General features: G+C 45.8%; 1 protein-coding gene across 4 annotated transcripts in view; it reads right to left on the reverse strand.

The window, feature by feature from the left end:
- Positions 1–15,150, reverse strand: part of ulk2 (unc-51 like autophagy activating kinase 2) — a 130,129-nt gene that overhangs the window by 45,227 nt on the left and 69,752 nt on the right. For all 4 annotated transcript variants that reach the window (XM_072469864.1, XM_072469865.1, XM_072469867.1 and 1 more), the window contains exons 11-14: positions 13,855–13,905; positions 11,886–11,974; positions 4,545–4,716; positions 3,673–3,733 (exon numbers count right to left, since the gene is read on the reverse strand). In XM_072469864.1, coding sequence (XP_072325965.1) covers positions 3,673–3,733; positions 4,545–4,716; positions 11,886–11,974; positions 13,855–13,905 — 373 coding nt within the window. The remainder of the gene's footprint in view (positions 1–3,672; positions 3,734–4,544; positions 4,717–11,885; positions 11,975–13,854; positions 13,906–15,150) is intronic.

Consider the following 15,150-nt stretch of genomic DNA (forward strand, 5'->3'; position numbering starts at 1 on the left):
GCCTTTGACCGGGTGGAGTGGGAGTATCTTTGGGAAGTGTTGCGGAGGTTTGGGTTCGGGGAGGGGTTCATCAGCTGGATCAGGCTGCTATATAGAGCCCCGGTGGCGAGTGTGGCTACGAATCGGCGGAGGTCGGAGTACTTTCGGCTGTACCGAGGGACGAGGCAGGGGTGCCCCCTGTCCCCCTTGTTGTTTGCACTGGCAATTGAGCCTCTGGCCATGGCACTGAGGGAGTCCAGGAAATGATGGAGGGGATTGGTCCGGGGGGGGGGGGGGGGGGGGAATTGGTCCGGGGGGGGGGGGGGGGGGGGGGGGGGGCACCGAGTGTCGTTGTATGCTGACGACCTGTTGCTGTATGTGGCAGATCCAGTGGAGGGGATGGCGGAGGTCATGAGGATTCTAAGGGAGTTTGGGGACTTTTCGGGGTATAAACTCAACGTAGGGAAGAGTGATCTCTTTGTGGTGCATTCAGGGGACCAGGGAAGGGGGCTAGACGAGCTACCGCTGAAGAGGGCAGAAAGGAGCTTTCGGTACCTAGGGATCCAAGTACCTAGGAGTTGGGGGGCCCTGCACAAGCTCAATTTGATGCGGTTGGTGGAGCAGATGGAGGAGGATTTTAAAAGATGGGATATGCTGCCACTCTCACTAGCGGGCAGGGTGCAGTAGGTCAAAATGACGGTCCTCCCGAGGTTTCTCTTTGTGTTCTAGTGCCTCCCCATTATGATCCCCAAGGCCTTTTTCAAACTGGTAAGTTGTAGGTTTTGTGCGCGCGAATAAGACCCAGAGGGTGAAGAGTGCATTTCTGGAGCGTAGCAGGGACAGGAGGGGGCTGGCGCTGCCGAATTTGTGCGGTTATTATTGGGCAGCCAATGTGGTGATGATCCGTAAATGAGTAATGGAGGGCGAGGGGGCGGCTTGGAAGAGGCTAGAGATGGCGTCCTGTGTGGTCACAAGCCTGGGGGCACTGGCGACGGCACTGCTGCCGCTCTCGCCGACAAGGTACACCATGAGTCCGATGATGGCGGCGACGCTGAAGATCTGGGGACAGTGGAGGCGACACAGGGGCGAGGTGGGGGCCTCGGTTTGGTCCCCGATTCGGGAGAATCATCGGTTCGTCCCGGGAAGGATGGATGGGGGGTTTCGCAGCTGGCATCAGGCAGGGATTAGAAGAATGGGGGGCCTGTTCATCGATGGGACGTTTGCGAGCCTAGGGGCGTTGGAGGAGAAGTTTGGGTTACCCCCGGGAAACGCTTTCAGGTACATGCAAGTGAGAGCGTTTGTGAGGCGGCAGGTGAGGGAATTCCTGCTGCTCACGGCACAGGGGATTCAGGACAGGGTGATTTCGGGTGTATGGGTTGGAGAAGGCAAGGTTTCGCCGATTTACCAGGAGCTGAAGGAAGAGGAGGAGGCCTTGGTGGAGGAGTTAAAGGGCAAGTGGGAGGAGGAGTTGGGGAAGGAGATAGATGAGGGACTGTGGGCTGATGCCCTGAGTAGGGTTAATTCTTCCTCCTCTTGCGCCAGGCTCAGCCTAATACAGTTCAAAGTTACTCACAGAACGCATATGACGGGCGAGGTTAAGTAGGTTCTTTGGGGTGGAGGACAGATGTGGGAGGTGCTCGGGAAGCCCGGCAAATCACGTCCCTATGTTCTGGTCGTGTCCGGCACTGGATGGGTTTTGGAGGGGTTTTGCGAGGACGATGTCTAAGGTGGCGAAAGCCCGGGTCAAGCCGAGCTCGGGGTTGGCATTATTTGGGGTAACAGACGAGCTGGGAGTGCAGGAGGCGAAAGAGGCCGGTATTCTGGCCTTTGCGTCCCTGGTAGCCCGGCGGAGGATTTTGCTACTGTGGAAAGATGCAAAGCCCCCTAGTGTAGAAGCTTGGATCAATGACATGGCAGGGTTCATCAAGCTGGAGAGGATAAAGTTTGCCTTGCGAGGGTCTGTGCAGGGGTTCCTCAGGCGGTGGCAACCGTTCCTAGACTATCTCGCGGAGCGTGAGGAGGTCAGAAGCAGCAGCCCAGGGGCGGGGGAGAGTTCCATTGGCTTTTAAATGCCATATGGGGGGTTATTGTATATGGGGGAAATCCAATGTATAATTTTTGATTGTTGTGTTCTTGTTTCTTTCTTTTTGTTGGGCGGGGGGGGGGTTGTTGAAAATGTGTTGAAAAATTTGAATAAATATACTTTTTTTAAATAAAATAATTAATACTTAATTTTATTTTGCCACTCCATTACATATCTTTCACAGGAGCAAAGTTGATAGTCATAGAAAACTTGAATAGTTGGTACAGCTTATGTATCTCTGCTTTTTGCATTCTCCATTGTCAGGATTGCTATTTGCATCTCAGCAGTTAAAAACTTTCAAACATATTTCCTAAAAAAGCAACATTTATTATTCAGCCATTTATACCCAAATTATTAAAAGACTGGAAAGAATTTTGAAACTGGTGCGAATGACCAATATGACAGAATATTTATTGTACTGAGATGCAATGCTGCCTTCTAATATTTGCAAGAATTCAGCAGAATTTTTGCATTTTAACAATATTGCTCTACTCGAGTGAATAATATGTTTAGACATCTACAGTTTACACAAGCAAATACATTAAGGTGCCATGCAAAGCAACATGGAGCTATGCTTGTTACAGGAGGCACTATTGTTCATCTTCTGAGGTTGCAAATCCTGTTCAAGAAATGCATCCCACAAATAGGCTAAACAAACAGTTGTGCGCGTGTTTGACAATTCCCAAACGTCACATTTTATCAAGTTGAATTATGAAACTTGTTTCTCAAGAAACTCAATAATAGTGAAATATTTTTATTCCTTGAACTTCAAGTGTTTGCAGTCTTCTACAAACATTAATTCAGATACAGAAAAATGCTGATGTTAGGCAAAACATAATACACAGTCCAAAATAAAGAAAGCCTTTCCCAAACCATCTATACGTCTATATATTGATTTCTCCAATTCTCTCCACATCACCCAAACACAGAATTGATCCTCCTAAAGCAGCACAGGAGCCTCAAAATTACTGTTACAAATGTTAATCGACAAAGTATTTGCGTTGCATTCCTTTGTATGGTTTTTTTGAAAAGATTAGATCATGTTTTGCAAATGGTCCAACATCTTTGTCAAAGATCCCAACAGATATTCATTTTAAAAAAATATAAATTTAGAGTAGCCAATTATTTTTCTTTTCCAATTAAGGGGCAATTTTGTGTGGCAAATCCACCTAACGTGCACATCTTTAGGTTGTGGGGGTGAGACCCATGCAGACATGGGGAGAATTTGCAAACTCCACACGGACAGTGACCCAGGGCCGGGATTCGAACCCGTGTCCTCAGCGCCGCAGTCCCAGTGCTAACCATTGTGTCACATGCTGCTCCATCCACTCAGATATTAATGATTCATTTAGTACAACTGTCATTTCTAAGCTCAAGTTCCTTTTCCTATCTCTTCTGGAGAAAGAGAAGCAACATGCTATTAATCCCCAGTTCCCAAGCGATGTTGCCTTCTCTGAGTTTTGAACGTGTGTCCCCTCTAATCCTAAAATCACTAATGTGTGGATCCTGTTCATGACATGATCTCCAATGAATGTAGTACTATTCCAAATAATTCCTCCATCACTATTGAGCAATTACAAACTATCGAATTTTAGTTGATTCGTACGTACCCGCCACACATCAAAAATTCACTGGAAGCTCGTCTGCCAACCGTTCCCAACGGCATGTCATCTGTATAAAGTTTTAGAATAGACTTAGAAGCAGAAACACCAAATCTGCACCAAGGTGAACACAATGGTTAAAGATAGCTGAATATTTACCTCTCATCGTTAAAAAGACAATGCAATTAAAAGCATCTGATAAGATAACTTTCTGATCCTCTATTTAATTCACATCACAAGAGCAGGGCTGCAGCACATCAAAGCTTTGTGATAAGATTATGCGAGTAAAATTAATTAGGAGCAAGCAGCAAATCCAGTTTCCAACTCAAAGCCGTTCAAAAAGATCTAGTTTGAGCCAAACTCAGCCCATTGCAGCATCAGCATCGTCTGTCCATTGAGCTGTCAACCTTGGGTTAACGGGAACACGCTTCCTCTTTAGTGGTTGAAAAGGCCAAATTCAGAAACCTAATCTCGGCTGACCTACCAGTACAGTATTGAGGAGGGCTGTACTGCTCGAGGTGCCACCTTTTTAAATAAGTCTTGAATATGCTGGATGGGAAATTTGGAAAAGGGAAACAAAACCTTTACAGGAAACCAAGTGACTTCACTTGATTATCAAATTATTCATATTTTTGGCAAATCTTGCGTGTCATTGAAGAATGTTTATTCTATTGCTAGAGGTTGAAACACTTCTCCATTTTCGGCACCCCCCAATCAGGCAGAATAAAACACATTTACTCTGCTCAGCTACGGCCTTTAATCCCAAATCTGGACTGCTTCTGGAATCCTCCACCTCCTCTTGTTTAGATAGATATAACGGCAAACGTGAACATTTGATAGGAGTGAAACAAAACCATCAGAAGCGAAAAGCGGCTGCTTACATGACTGATCTGAAGAGATGCTGTGTGGAACAAGAACAAAGTCATCGGTGTCACACGAAGAGTTCTTACTGCCACTGCTGGCAGAGTCTTTGGAAACCTGCAGATAGTTAGGCGGACCCAAAGGTGGGGAAGACAGATTGTCTTCTTGTATACGTTGCATATCTGGTAATGACTGGGGGAAAAAAAGAAAGGTTATATTACAGTAACAATATCAGATGGTACTGTCACAATCTGTTTTTATAATCATGGAGCTGCATTAATAAAATTATAAATTAGAGCTTATTTGTTTATATTGCAAGGTTTCTTGATTATGTCTGCTTAAAATGTTATCCTTTAGAGGATTATGATTGTACATTTACTTCATCACATAAAAGACAAGGCAAGATTGCACTGGTCTATTTTCTCTGCTATTTTTAATTCCTCCAGTCGCCACATCATAACCATAATTTAGGGTGGCTTCTGAAGAGCAAAGGTATATTAAGGGTGCCAAAAATAGGTCGAAACGTATAACCACTAGTCTGCCTGTTTAGGAGGATGTAAAAGATCGAATGACACTATCTCAAAGAGGAGCCGGGGAGTTATCCCCAGTGTCTGGGCCAATATTTATCCCTCAAACAACATTTCAAGTGTTATCTGCTCATCACATTGTGCTACCGTGTTGTGGGCAGCATGGTATTACAAGTGGCTAGCACTGTGGCTTCACAGCGCCAGGGTCCCAGGTTCGATACCCCGCTGGGTCACTGCCTGTGTGGAGTCTGCACATTCTCCCCGTGTCTGCGTGGGTTTCCTCCGGGTGCTCCGGTTTCCTCCCACAGTCCAAAGACGTGCAGGTTAGATGGATTGGCCATGATAAATTGCCCTTAAGTGTCCAAAAAGGTTAGCTGGGTTTATTGGGTTATGGGGATAGGGTGGAAGTGAGGACTTAAGTGGGTCGGTGCAGACTCGATGGGTCGAATGGCCTCTTTCTGCACTGTATGTTCTATGCTGTTGTGAGTTTGCTGAATGCAAATTAGCTGCTTCTTTGCCTGCATTGCAACAGTGACTACACTTCAAAAAACTACTTCGAAAGCACTTTGAGACATCCAGTGGTCACGAACAATGCTTTATAAATCAAAGATCTTTTATTGGTTTCTTGAAGTGCATTTTCATTGCAGAAAAGCAGTATTTAAGTCCCAATCTCTCATGACCTTTAGTCTGTCACTGCCTGGTCTTAAGAGTTGGGCACCACGTCACACTAAACTCAAGAGTACACAGCACACTAACTTTAGAGGGAAGAATTGACTTTTATTTGGCCCGTAAGCCAAAACATCCCATGATAAAAGATGGTGCATCATTATCATTTACTGAATACTCAACAAGTGATACAGCAGCTACATTATTGATCGTCTGCCATTGTCAAATTATCGTGTTTAGTATATACAGTAAAACACAAAAGGATAGGGACTTCAAGATAATTCAAGGACTTGGGCAGCCTTGAACCAGAGGGCTCAAGTTGGCGTTTTAAGATTGCTGCTAGAAAAGCATGCTCGCTCCAGTAAAGCTTATTGTTCTGCTGTTACGACACCCTGGGCGTGCGCGGCCAATTCCAGCCCCACTCGCCTGGAGTCAACACATGTGAACTAACCAATAATGCTTATAAAAATACTCCAAAAGTCTTGGGCCCTTGGTTGCCCAATAATTAGTCACCAGATTTCTAAGTTGAAACAGAATTAGTTTATTTATAACAAGAACAATGATGAAATATGCTGCAGAAATGGTTGGTTAAATATTAATAATTACTTAACTCCTACTTTAACTTGCCTCCCACCCTCAATGCACTCACACACACATCAGACAAACACAGGGGTGGAAAAGGGAAAACAAACATAAGTCGCGAAAGACGTGCTGTTCGGTGAATTGGACATTCTGAATTCTCCCCCCCCCCCCCGCCAGAGTACCCGAACAGGTGCCGGAATGTGGCGACTAGGGGCTTTTCACAGTAACCTCATTGCAGTGTTAATGTAAGCCTACTTGCGAAAGATTATTATTGTTATTAAGTGAAAGAGAAAAGAGTCTTTGCTTCAGATGATGGTTCTTTGCATGTTTTCTTCACAGTAAGCTTTCAAAAACACCGTACTCGCATCTTTCCTGGAGAGGCAGAGACTTTGTTTCCTCAAACCTTGCCTACAGTTCATGGTTAGCCTTCAGGCCACTATAGTGCAGAAAAGTTGTACTTTCCGGAGAGAGATATTTTATTTCACTTCAAACTGGGCCTTCAGCTCGAGGTTCACATTCAGGCCTCTTAATTTCTGTAGGGAGAGTTAGTCGGATCTGCCTTTGCTGTTCGGGAGAGAGAGTCAGTCAGTTCTGGACTCTGCCTGTACATAGATTCGTCCAGGCTCTCTGCCAGTTCAGAAACACAGCCTTTCTGCAGAGTGGGACCTCGAGGACGAAGGGACCTTTGTGCTGCCAGGAGTCAAACTGAAATTAAAATGGAACCTTAATGAAATTAAAATGGAACCGCGGGACTCTGAAAATCTTCCAGTGGGATCAGATCCAATCACCACTTGCTACCAGGCAGAGCACAGCCTTATGGGTCAATTCACTGGCCACCAGCCAAATCAATCAAACAGAGTCCCAGCCAATCACTTGTCATTGGTGCTGGTCAGTCTGTGGTCTCCTGTTCAAACCAGTACAAGCTTCTGCTTGAATTTTTAAAAAAAAAATTTAGAGAACCCAATTATTTTTTTTCCCCCCTCAATTAAGGGGCAATTTAGCATGGCCAATCCACCTAACCTGCACATCTTTGGGTTGTGGGGGTGAAACCCACACAGACATGGGGAGAATGTGCAAACTCCACACGGACAGTGACCCAGGGCCGGGATTCGAGACCGGATCCTCAGCGCCGCAGTCCCAGTGCTAACCACTGCGCCAGCTTCTGCTTGAATTAATGGCACAGGCCACTGCTTCCTTCTGCTTGAATTAAAGATACAGGCTGCCTTAAAGACAAATAGAATCCCTACAGTCTAGGAGGCCATTCGGCACAGAGTCTGCACCGACCCTCTGAAAAGTGTCCGCTACCTCGGCCCACTCCATACCAAACACTCCACGTAGTCTGCATATTCCTGAACACTAAGGGACAATTTTTATCACTGCCAATCCAGCTAACCCTGCACATCTTTGGACTGAGAGAAGAAACTGGAGCACCCAGAGGAAACCCACAGAGAAAGTGCAAACTTCACACAGACAACCACTCAAGGCCAGAATTGAACCCAGGTCCCTGACGCTGTGAGGCAGCAGTGCTAACCACCATGCCACCCTGTACATAAATGTCCGTATGTCATCCATGGATCGGGCGGCACAGTGGTTAGCACTGCTGCCTACGGTGCCGAGGTCCCCGGTTCAATCCCGGCCCCATGTCACTGTCCGTGTAGAGTTTGCAATTCTCCCCGTGTCTGCGTGGGTTTCACCCCCACAACCCAAAGATTTACCAGACTGATTCCAGGGATGGCAGGACTGTCACAGGAGGAGATTGACTAGGTTAGGGTTATTCTCGCTGGAGTTCAGAAGAATGAGGGGGGGATCTCATAGACTTATACAACTCTAACAGGACTAGACAGGGTAGATGTTCCCGATGGTGGGTGGGTCCAGAACCAGGGGTCACAGTCTGAAGATTCAGGGTAAACCATTTTGGATGGAGATGAGGAGACATTTCTTCACCCAGAGTGGTGAGCCTGTGGAATTACCACAGGAAGCAGTTTAATATATTCAAGAGGAGGCTAGATATAGCACTTGGGGCAAATGGGATCAAAGGTTATGGGGAGAAAGCAGGATTAGGCTATTGAGTTGAATGACCAGCCATGATCATGATAAATGGCAGAGCAGGCTCAAAGGGCCATAAGGCCTCCTCCTGCTACCATCTTCTATGTACCTATGTGCAGGGTAGGTGGATTGGCCACACTAAATTGTCTCTTAATTGGAAAAAAATAATTGGGTACTCTAAATATATTTTCAAAAAGGTTATCCATGGATTAAAAATGTAACACCTAAACTAAAAGAAGGGGAACCAAGAAAATAAGCAGGGAATACAAACTTGTTCACGGAGAGACAATGGGTAGTGGTATTGTCACTGGACGAGTAATCCAGAGACCCAGGGTAATGCTCTGTGATCCAGAGTTCAAATCTCGCCATGCCAGATAGTGAAATTTGAGTTCAGGAATTAAAAGTCTTATGATGGCCATGAAACCATTGCCAATTGGCTTAAAACCCCATCTTGTTCACTAATGTCCTTAGGGAAGGAAATCTGCCCTTGTTACCTGATCTGGCCTACATGTGTCTCCAGGCCCACACAGCAATGTGGTTGACTCTTAACTACCCACCACCCCAATAAAATGGCATAGCAAGCCACTCAGTTCAAGGGCAATTAGGGATGGCAGCAAATGCTGGCCCAGCCAGCAATGCCCACATCCCAAGAACAAATTTTTTTAAATGCTAAGAATCAAAACAAAATCCATTTCACAATTTAGAAGCATTCATCACAAAACACCAGGATATCTCGGTCTGGACAAATCCACACACCAGATATTCTCAGAGCTTGAGAGGTTATCAAAAATATGAAGACAGATGGCAATGAAATATATGTGGTTAGCACGGTTGCTTCACAGCACCAGGATCCCAGGTTCGATTCCCGGCTTGGGTCACTGTCTATGTGGAGTCTGCACGTTCTCCCTGTGTCTGCGTGGGTTTATGAGCAGTTGTCTTCACTAACACTTGTTTCCCCTCCAACTTTGCTCACCATTTTACTGGCTGGCATGTTCATGGGAGTCTTATCCACGTTTCCAATACAGGGCAGTCTGTACCCATCTTTTGTCGATGTTGTAGCCAGTTAAAATGGCTAACTCCTGATTTTAAATGGCGAACGGCAAAGGCTGATGGGAAAGTCAGCCAACAGGACACAAATACAAGCAGCTGCGTGTTGAGTGTGTATTTACCTCTGGAAAGGCCAGACAAGATCGATACCGGCAACCATCAGCATAGCAAAACACCAGCCATCTGCATATTAATGAGCAATCCCCGGGAACAATGAGCAACATTTAGATACATAAAGCCAACCCAGACTCGTCGGTACCAGCAGAAGCCTACACAAAGGGAGGTGAACGACCACCTCAAGACCGCCCATCGATCAGGGAATCGCTCCAGCATTGGAGAAAATCGAACCAAGTGATTGGGTCAAAGTCCAATCACTTGGAACCAGGTACAGGGTCCGCCCCGAAAGGCGGGAAGCCCCTGGGGACTATAAGAATCAAGCCCAAGTTCAAATCTGCCCTCTGCTTCTCTTCTTGACCGGGTCACTCAGCAACGCGAACCAACCCTTGACAGTGACCAGTCCAGCCATCGCTGAAATCGAATAAGTCTTACTTCAACGCTCGCTACGTGATAGGCGCTCTTAGCTACCAATCTGTACCAACTTCAAATCCCGCAGGCTCAGAACCCGAACGAAAGGCCATTCGTTTCCCTGACCTGGTGGGCCAGTTCCGAGTTAAGTAATGGCCTATTAGTCGTAGAAGTAGCTTAGACGTAGAATTTATTTATGCATGAGTAGCGATTACTGTGTATAATAAATGTGCTTTGATTTAAATCTTACTAAGCGGTGTATTGGATTATTGATCATTACTCGGACTTGAACCACATGGCGGTATCAGAAAGATACCTGGCGACTCGAGCAAAGGTGATAAAACAGAGCAATTAAACTAAGGCAAAAGTTAGCAACAATGTCTGATTATAAACGGAAATGCAATAAGCCGGTCATCAGGTTCTGCAGGGAGACGCTGTGAAATCTTGGTCTTCTAATGCAGTACAAAATTGTTTCTCTTCATAAAGCTGATCAACACCACCCAGTGCTGCCTTTGAATCTTGCAATGCCTCATTTTAAGAACATAAAAAAGAGAAGGCCATTCAGCCCTACAAGCCTGCTCCACTATTGGCTGTTTAGCACAGGGCTAAATTGCTGGCTTTGAAAGCAGATCAAGGCAGGCCAGCAGCACGGTTCGATTCCCGTAACAGCCTCCCCGAACAGGCGCCGGAATGTGGCGACTAGGGGCTTTTCACAGTAACTTCATTTGAAGCCTACTTGTGACAATAAGCGATTTTCATCTTTCATGAGACCTTGGCTGATCTTCTACCTGATATAAGCATGTAAGGAACATAGAATTTCTAAGTACAGTCATAGACACAGAACATAGAATTTCTACAGTGCAGAAGGAGGCCATTCGGCCGATTGAGTCTGCCCCAGCCCTCAGAAAGAGCACCCTACCTCGAACCACTTCCCCACCCTATCCCTGTAACCACACCTAACCGGCACACCTTTAGACTCCAAGGGGCAATTTTAGCATGGCCAATCCAGCTAACTGGCACACCTTTAGACTCCAAGGGGCAATTTTAGCATGGCCAATCCACCTAACCGGCACATCTTTGGACTGCGGGACAAAACTGGAGCACCCGGAGCAAACCCTCACATACACAGGAAGAACATACAAACTCCACACAATCACCCAAGGCCGGAATTGAACCCGGGTCTGTGACGCTGAGGCAGCAGTGCTAGCCACTGTGCTACCGTGCCACAAGGAGGAGGAAATAAGAGATTTCAGTTCTCTTGCTAATTTCAGCGCGAATATTCTCGATCTTTAAGAAACTAAGTCCATTCTAGCGATTTTCATTGACATATTTTGTAACTTTTGTCTTCCAACTTGCAGCCATATGGCTTTCTTCGGTTTCTGCAGTTGTTCTTAAGTTTTATTTGTATCCTTGCAAGCAATGTAAAGAGCATCCTGAAGTCTCTGGACATTCTTCTCCACTCTCTTGAATTCTCTAGCTACTGCACAATTATTTGTCTGCTCTGCAACCTCATTGACTTCAAGTTTGAACTGGACCGTTCCTTCTTGCTATTGTGATGCCACATTAGAGGAACGGATTTCCAGGGACATGGTGCGCAACAGTAACATCACATGTGATATGGACAGACATGAGGAGCTGAATAGTCACCTTAAATGGTGTGCTATTCTATGATTCTACAAATAGATCTGCACCAGGGTATGTTTGAGTTCAGCAGCGTGCAGGTGGGAAGTACACAGAATTTAGATTTTTTTTTGTCTAAAAGCCAGGGTTAACTTAGACCCTCGATATTCAAATGGACACAGTAAATATACAAAAGCAAAGTCTTTACAGCAGTTTCAAATTTTTTCACTTATCAATGGTTATCTATTAATGAAACAAGTGATGGTCAGATTCATTTGACATCATTGGTAGAATTTTAGTCAGACACGACGTGGAATGAATAAGGCATCAATAAAATAGACTACTTACAGGTGGAGAAGCAAAATGACAAGATGGAGAGCTACCACAAGAGCTACCAGAAACGGAACCAGGGCACGTGGGTACAGGCACAGGGCATGCTGCAGATATAATGGTTACAATCCATTAGGTTTAAGTACTATATTTCATTATGGCTTTCCATTAGAACATCCAATTGCATTGATCAAATATTTCAAGCACACTCTCTTATCATCCAACTATGCCCGGATTTAAACAGGGCCTGATGAGGAGGCACAATATAAACAGTGAAGGGGCAATTTCCATAATATCATGGGCGCGATTCTCCGACCCCCCACCGGGTCGGAGAATCGCCGGGGGCTGGCGTGAATCCTGCCCCCGGCGTGTCCCAAATTCTCTGCCACCAGAGATTCGGCGAGGGCAGGAATCGCACCCCGCGGTCGGCGGGCCCACCCCCGGCGATTCTCCGGCCCGCCGCTGTCAACCCTCTCCCGCCAGCGTGGATTCAACCACCTTTTGAACGCCGGGAGCAGGCGGCGCAGGCAGGCTCCGGGGTCCTGGGGGGGGGGGGGCGCCACGGGGCGATCTGGCCCCGGGGCCCACCGATCCGCGGGCGGGCCTGTGCCGTGGGAGAATGCCGTGAGTGGCCGCTGACGCTCCCACGCATGCGTCGCCCGGCGAAGACCTTTCGGCGCCGGCTGGTCTGGCGCCAAAGGCCTTTCCCGCCAGCCGGCGGAGCGGAAACCACTCCGGCGTGGGCCTAGCCCCCAAGGTGAGGGTTTGGCCCCGAAAGGTGCAGAGAATTCCGCACCTTTGGGGCGGCCCGACGCCGGAGTGGTTCCCGCCACTCCATTACGCCGGAACCCCCCTCCCCGCCAGGTAGGGGAGAATCCCGCCCCATCTTTCCACTTCCCTTGATGCTGTTGGGCAAAGAAGTAGAGTAAAGCTTGAACAAAAGTGTCGATGGGGAGACCAACTACAGGCTATTTTACACCTGCAGCAGACAAATACCACTCCAGTCATGGAAATGATCATTTATGCTTTCTGTCAGCTTCAGCCTCTCCCAATCCCGTTGATGTTAACTTTGCCGTTTCCTTTGGCAGGTAATTTACACACTCCTTTTTAAATACGGTACACTGAGAACATAAAACAATATTAGGAGCGGAAGCTATAGTTTAAAAGCTTTGTTTAACTTTCCCTGTGCTACCCAAGAGTTTACTTGTCCAACTGCCTTCAGGCTCTAAGGACTAAGCAGTGCCGATTTCAGAGCCAAAATGAATGTGTAAACCAACATATAATTTTACTCAAAACATTCAGCTCAAGAAAATGGTTTAAGCCAGTGAAAACCTTTTTTTTTTTATAAATGGTTGTTGCAACCACTGAAATATACAATGACAGTCAATAGGAAGAGGAAACAAATAGACAACAATAAATTGGCAGAGGCCACAAATATCCTTTGACAGGTGGGCCTGCAAAGTGGGAGGTACAATTGTATGATCTGTGCAACTGGATGTAAAAATAGATTAACAAAATAGTTTGAAGGAAATAGGGCAGGGTTGTGGCTGGGGAAAAATATTCTACCATTTCTGATAAAGTGAGCTGGACTCAACTCAGTAACGGCCATTTGAGATTAAGTATGATGCCCAAACATCACAAGTTGTTCAATTTCATTGAAGTATCTTGAAAGAACACCCATGTGAACATTAGATGCAAATAAGGACCCAAGTATAAGCACATGTTCTGGGAGCCATCAGTTACCCCGAGGAGATGCTTGGCTAATTACAGTCAATTGCTTTGGGAGGTAAGGAGTAAAGTGGTCGAAATAAGATTTCTCTCCACATTTCTTTGGGATAAATTTAGAGTACCCAATTTTTTTGTTGGCACTATTCATTGTTAGCACTATCTTCCTTATAAACCAAATCAAAAAGACCTTTGCAGCAATTTCCCGCACAATTTGGAAACAACCACTCACAAATATAACAAAATAAAGCCACTGACTTACATTTTTTGACCGACAAAGTTTGATCCATGAAAGGGTGGTTAAAAAATGTTTCTGAAAAACAAAAATACAGTTTGTTTTATTCCTCGAAACTCTTGTCGATGTAGAGCTGCCTCTGAATCCTTTCAGCAAGATTTCAGTGAACAAAGGTTACAAGCTACAAAGATGTGCCATTTGCCTCAAAAGACATTGTACTTTCCAGTGAAACATTTTTTGAATATAAATTTAGAGTATCCAATTCATTTTTTCCCAATTAAGGGGTAATTTAGTTAGGCCAATCCACCTATCCTGCACATCTTTGGGTTGTTGGGACGAAACCCACGCAAACACAAAGAGAATGTGCAAACTCCACACGGACACTGACCCAGGGCTGGGATCGAACCTGGGACCTCGGCGCTGTGAGGCAGCAATGTTAACCACTGCACGACCGTGCTGCCCTTCCAGTGAAACATTTTAAATTCCACATTTAACACGCTTACTACACACAAACGTATATCCGCAGCATAATTTGCAACTGATGGCTGGAGGCAAATCAAATTGCCAGTTGGGATTAAAGCTTGGAGTTCAAAGCAGACTGTTAATTTGTACTGTACAGAAATTGTAAGAACACCCAAGTGAATTGTGAAATTACACTCAATTAATAACATGTGCATGGGCTCCAGTATTCACAGACATTAGCTTTCCCCTGTGGGATTACTTTGTCGACGAGAATCAGCTTCTCACAGAATGTAATATTACACTTGCGTGGGCAGATTCAGGCCTCAGTGGGCCTGTAAACCGATTGTAGTGGTGATGCAATAATGTCATTTTTGGATGGGCTGGTCCGACCTGGAGTGGTGAAGAAAACTTTGGATGTGGGCAGAAAACTATGCTCCTTTACAATGAATGTGTATGTCACAAGGCTAGTGCATGAGTGGGCTAGACAGCTGGTTTGTGATGCAGAACAAGGCCAGCAGCGCGGGTCCAATTCCCGTACCAGCTGAGAATTCTCCCTCGGTGTACCCCAACAGGCGCTTATGTGGCGACTAGGGTTTTTCACAGTAACTTCATTGCAGTGTTAATGTAAGCCTACTTGTGACAATAAAAGATTATTATTATTATTCTGAACTCTAATTTAACCATGTATCCATCTATAGGTTTGCTGACGACGCGATCGTAGTGGATTGGATCTCGAACAGCGATGAGCCAGAATACAGGAGGGAGATAGAGTACCTAGTGGCGTGGGGCAACGACAATGATCTCTCCCTTGTCAGCAAAACTAAAGAGTTGGTCATTGACTTCAAGGAGTAAAGTATCATA

Source organism: Scyliorhinus torazame, chromosome 12 (genome assembly GCF_047496885.1).
Source record: "Scyliorhinus torazame isolate Kashiwa2021f chromosome 12, sScyTor2.1, whole genome shotgun sequence".
Classification (NCBI taxonomy): Eukaryota; Metazoa; Chordata; class Chondrichthyes; order Carcharhiniformes; family Scyliorhinidae; genus Scyliorhinus; species Scyliorhinus torazame.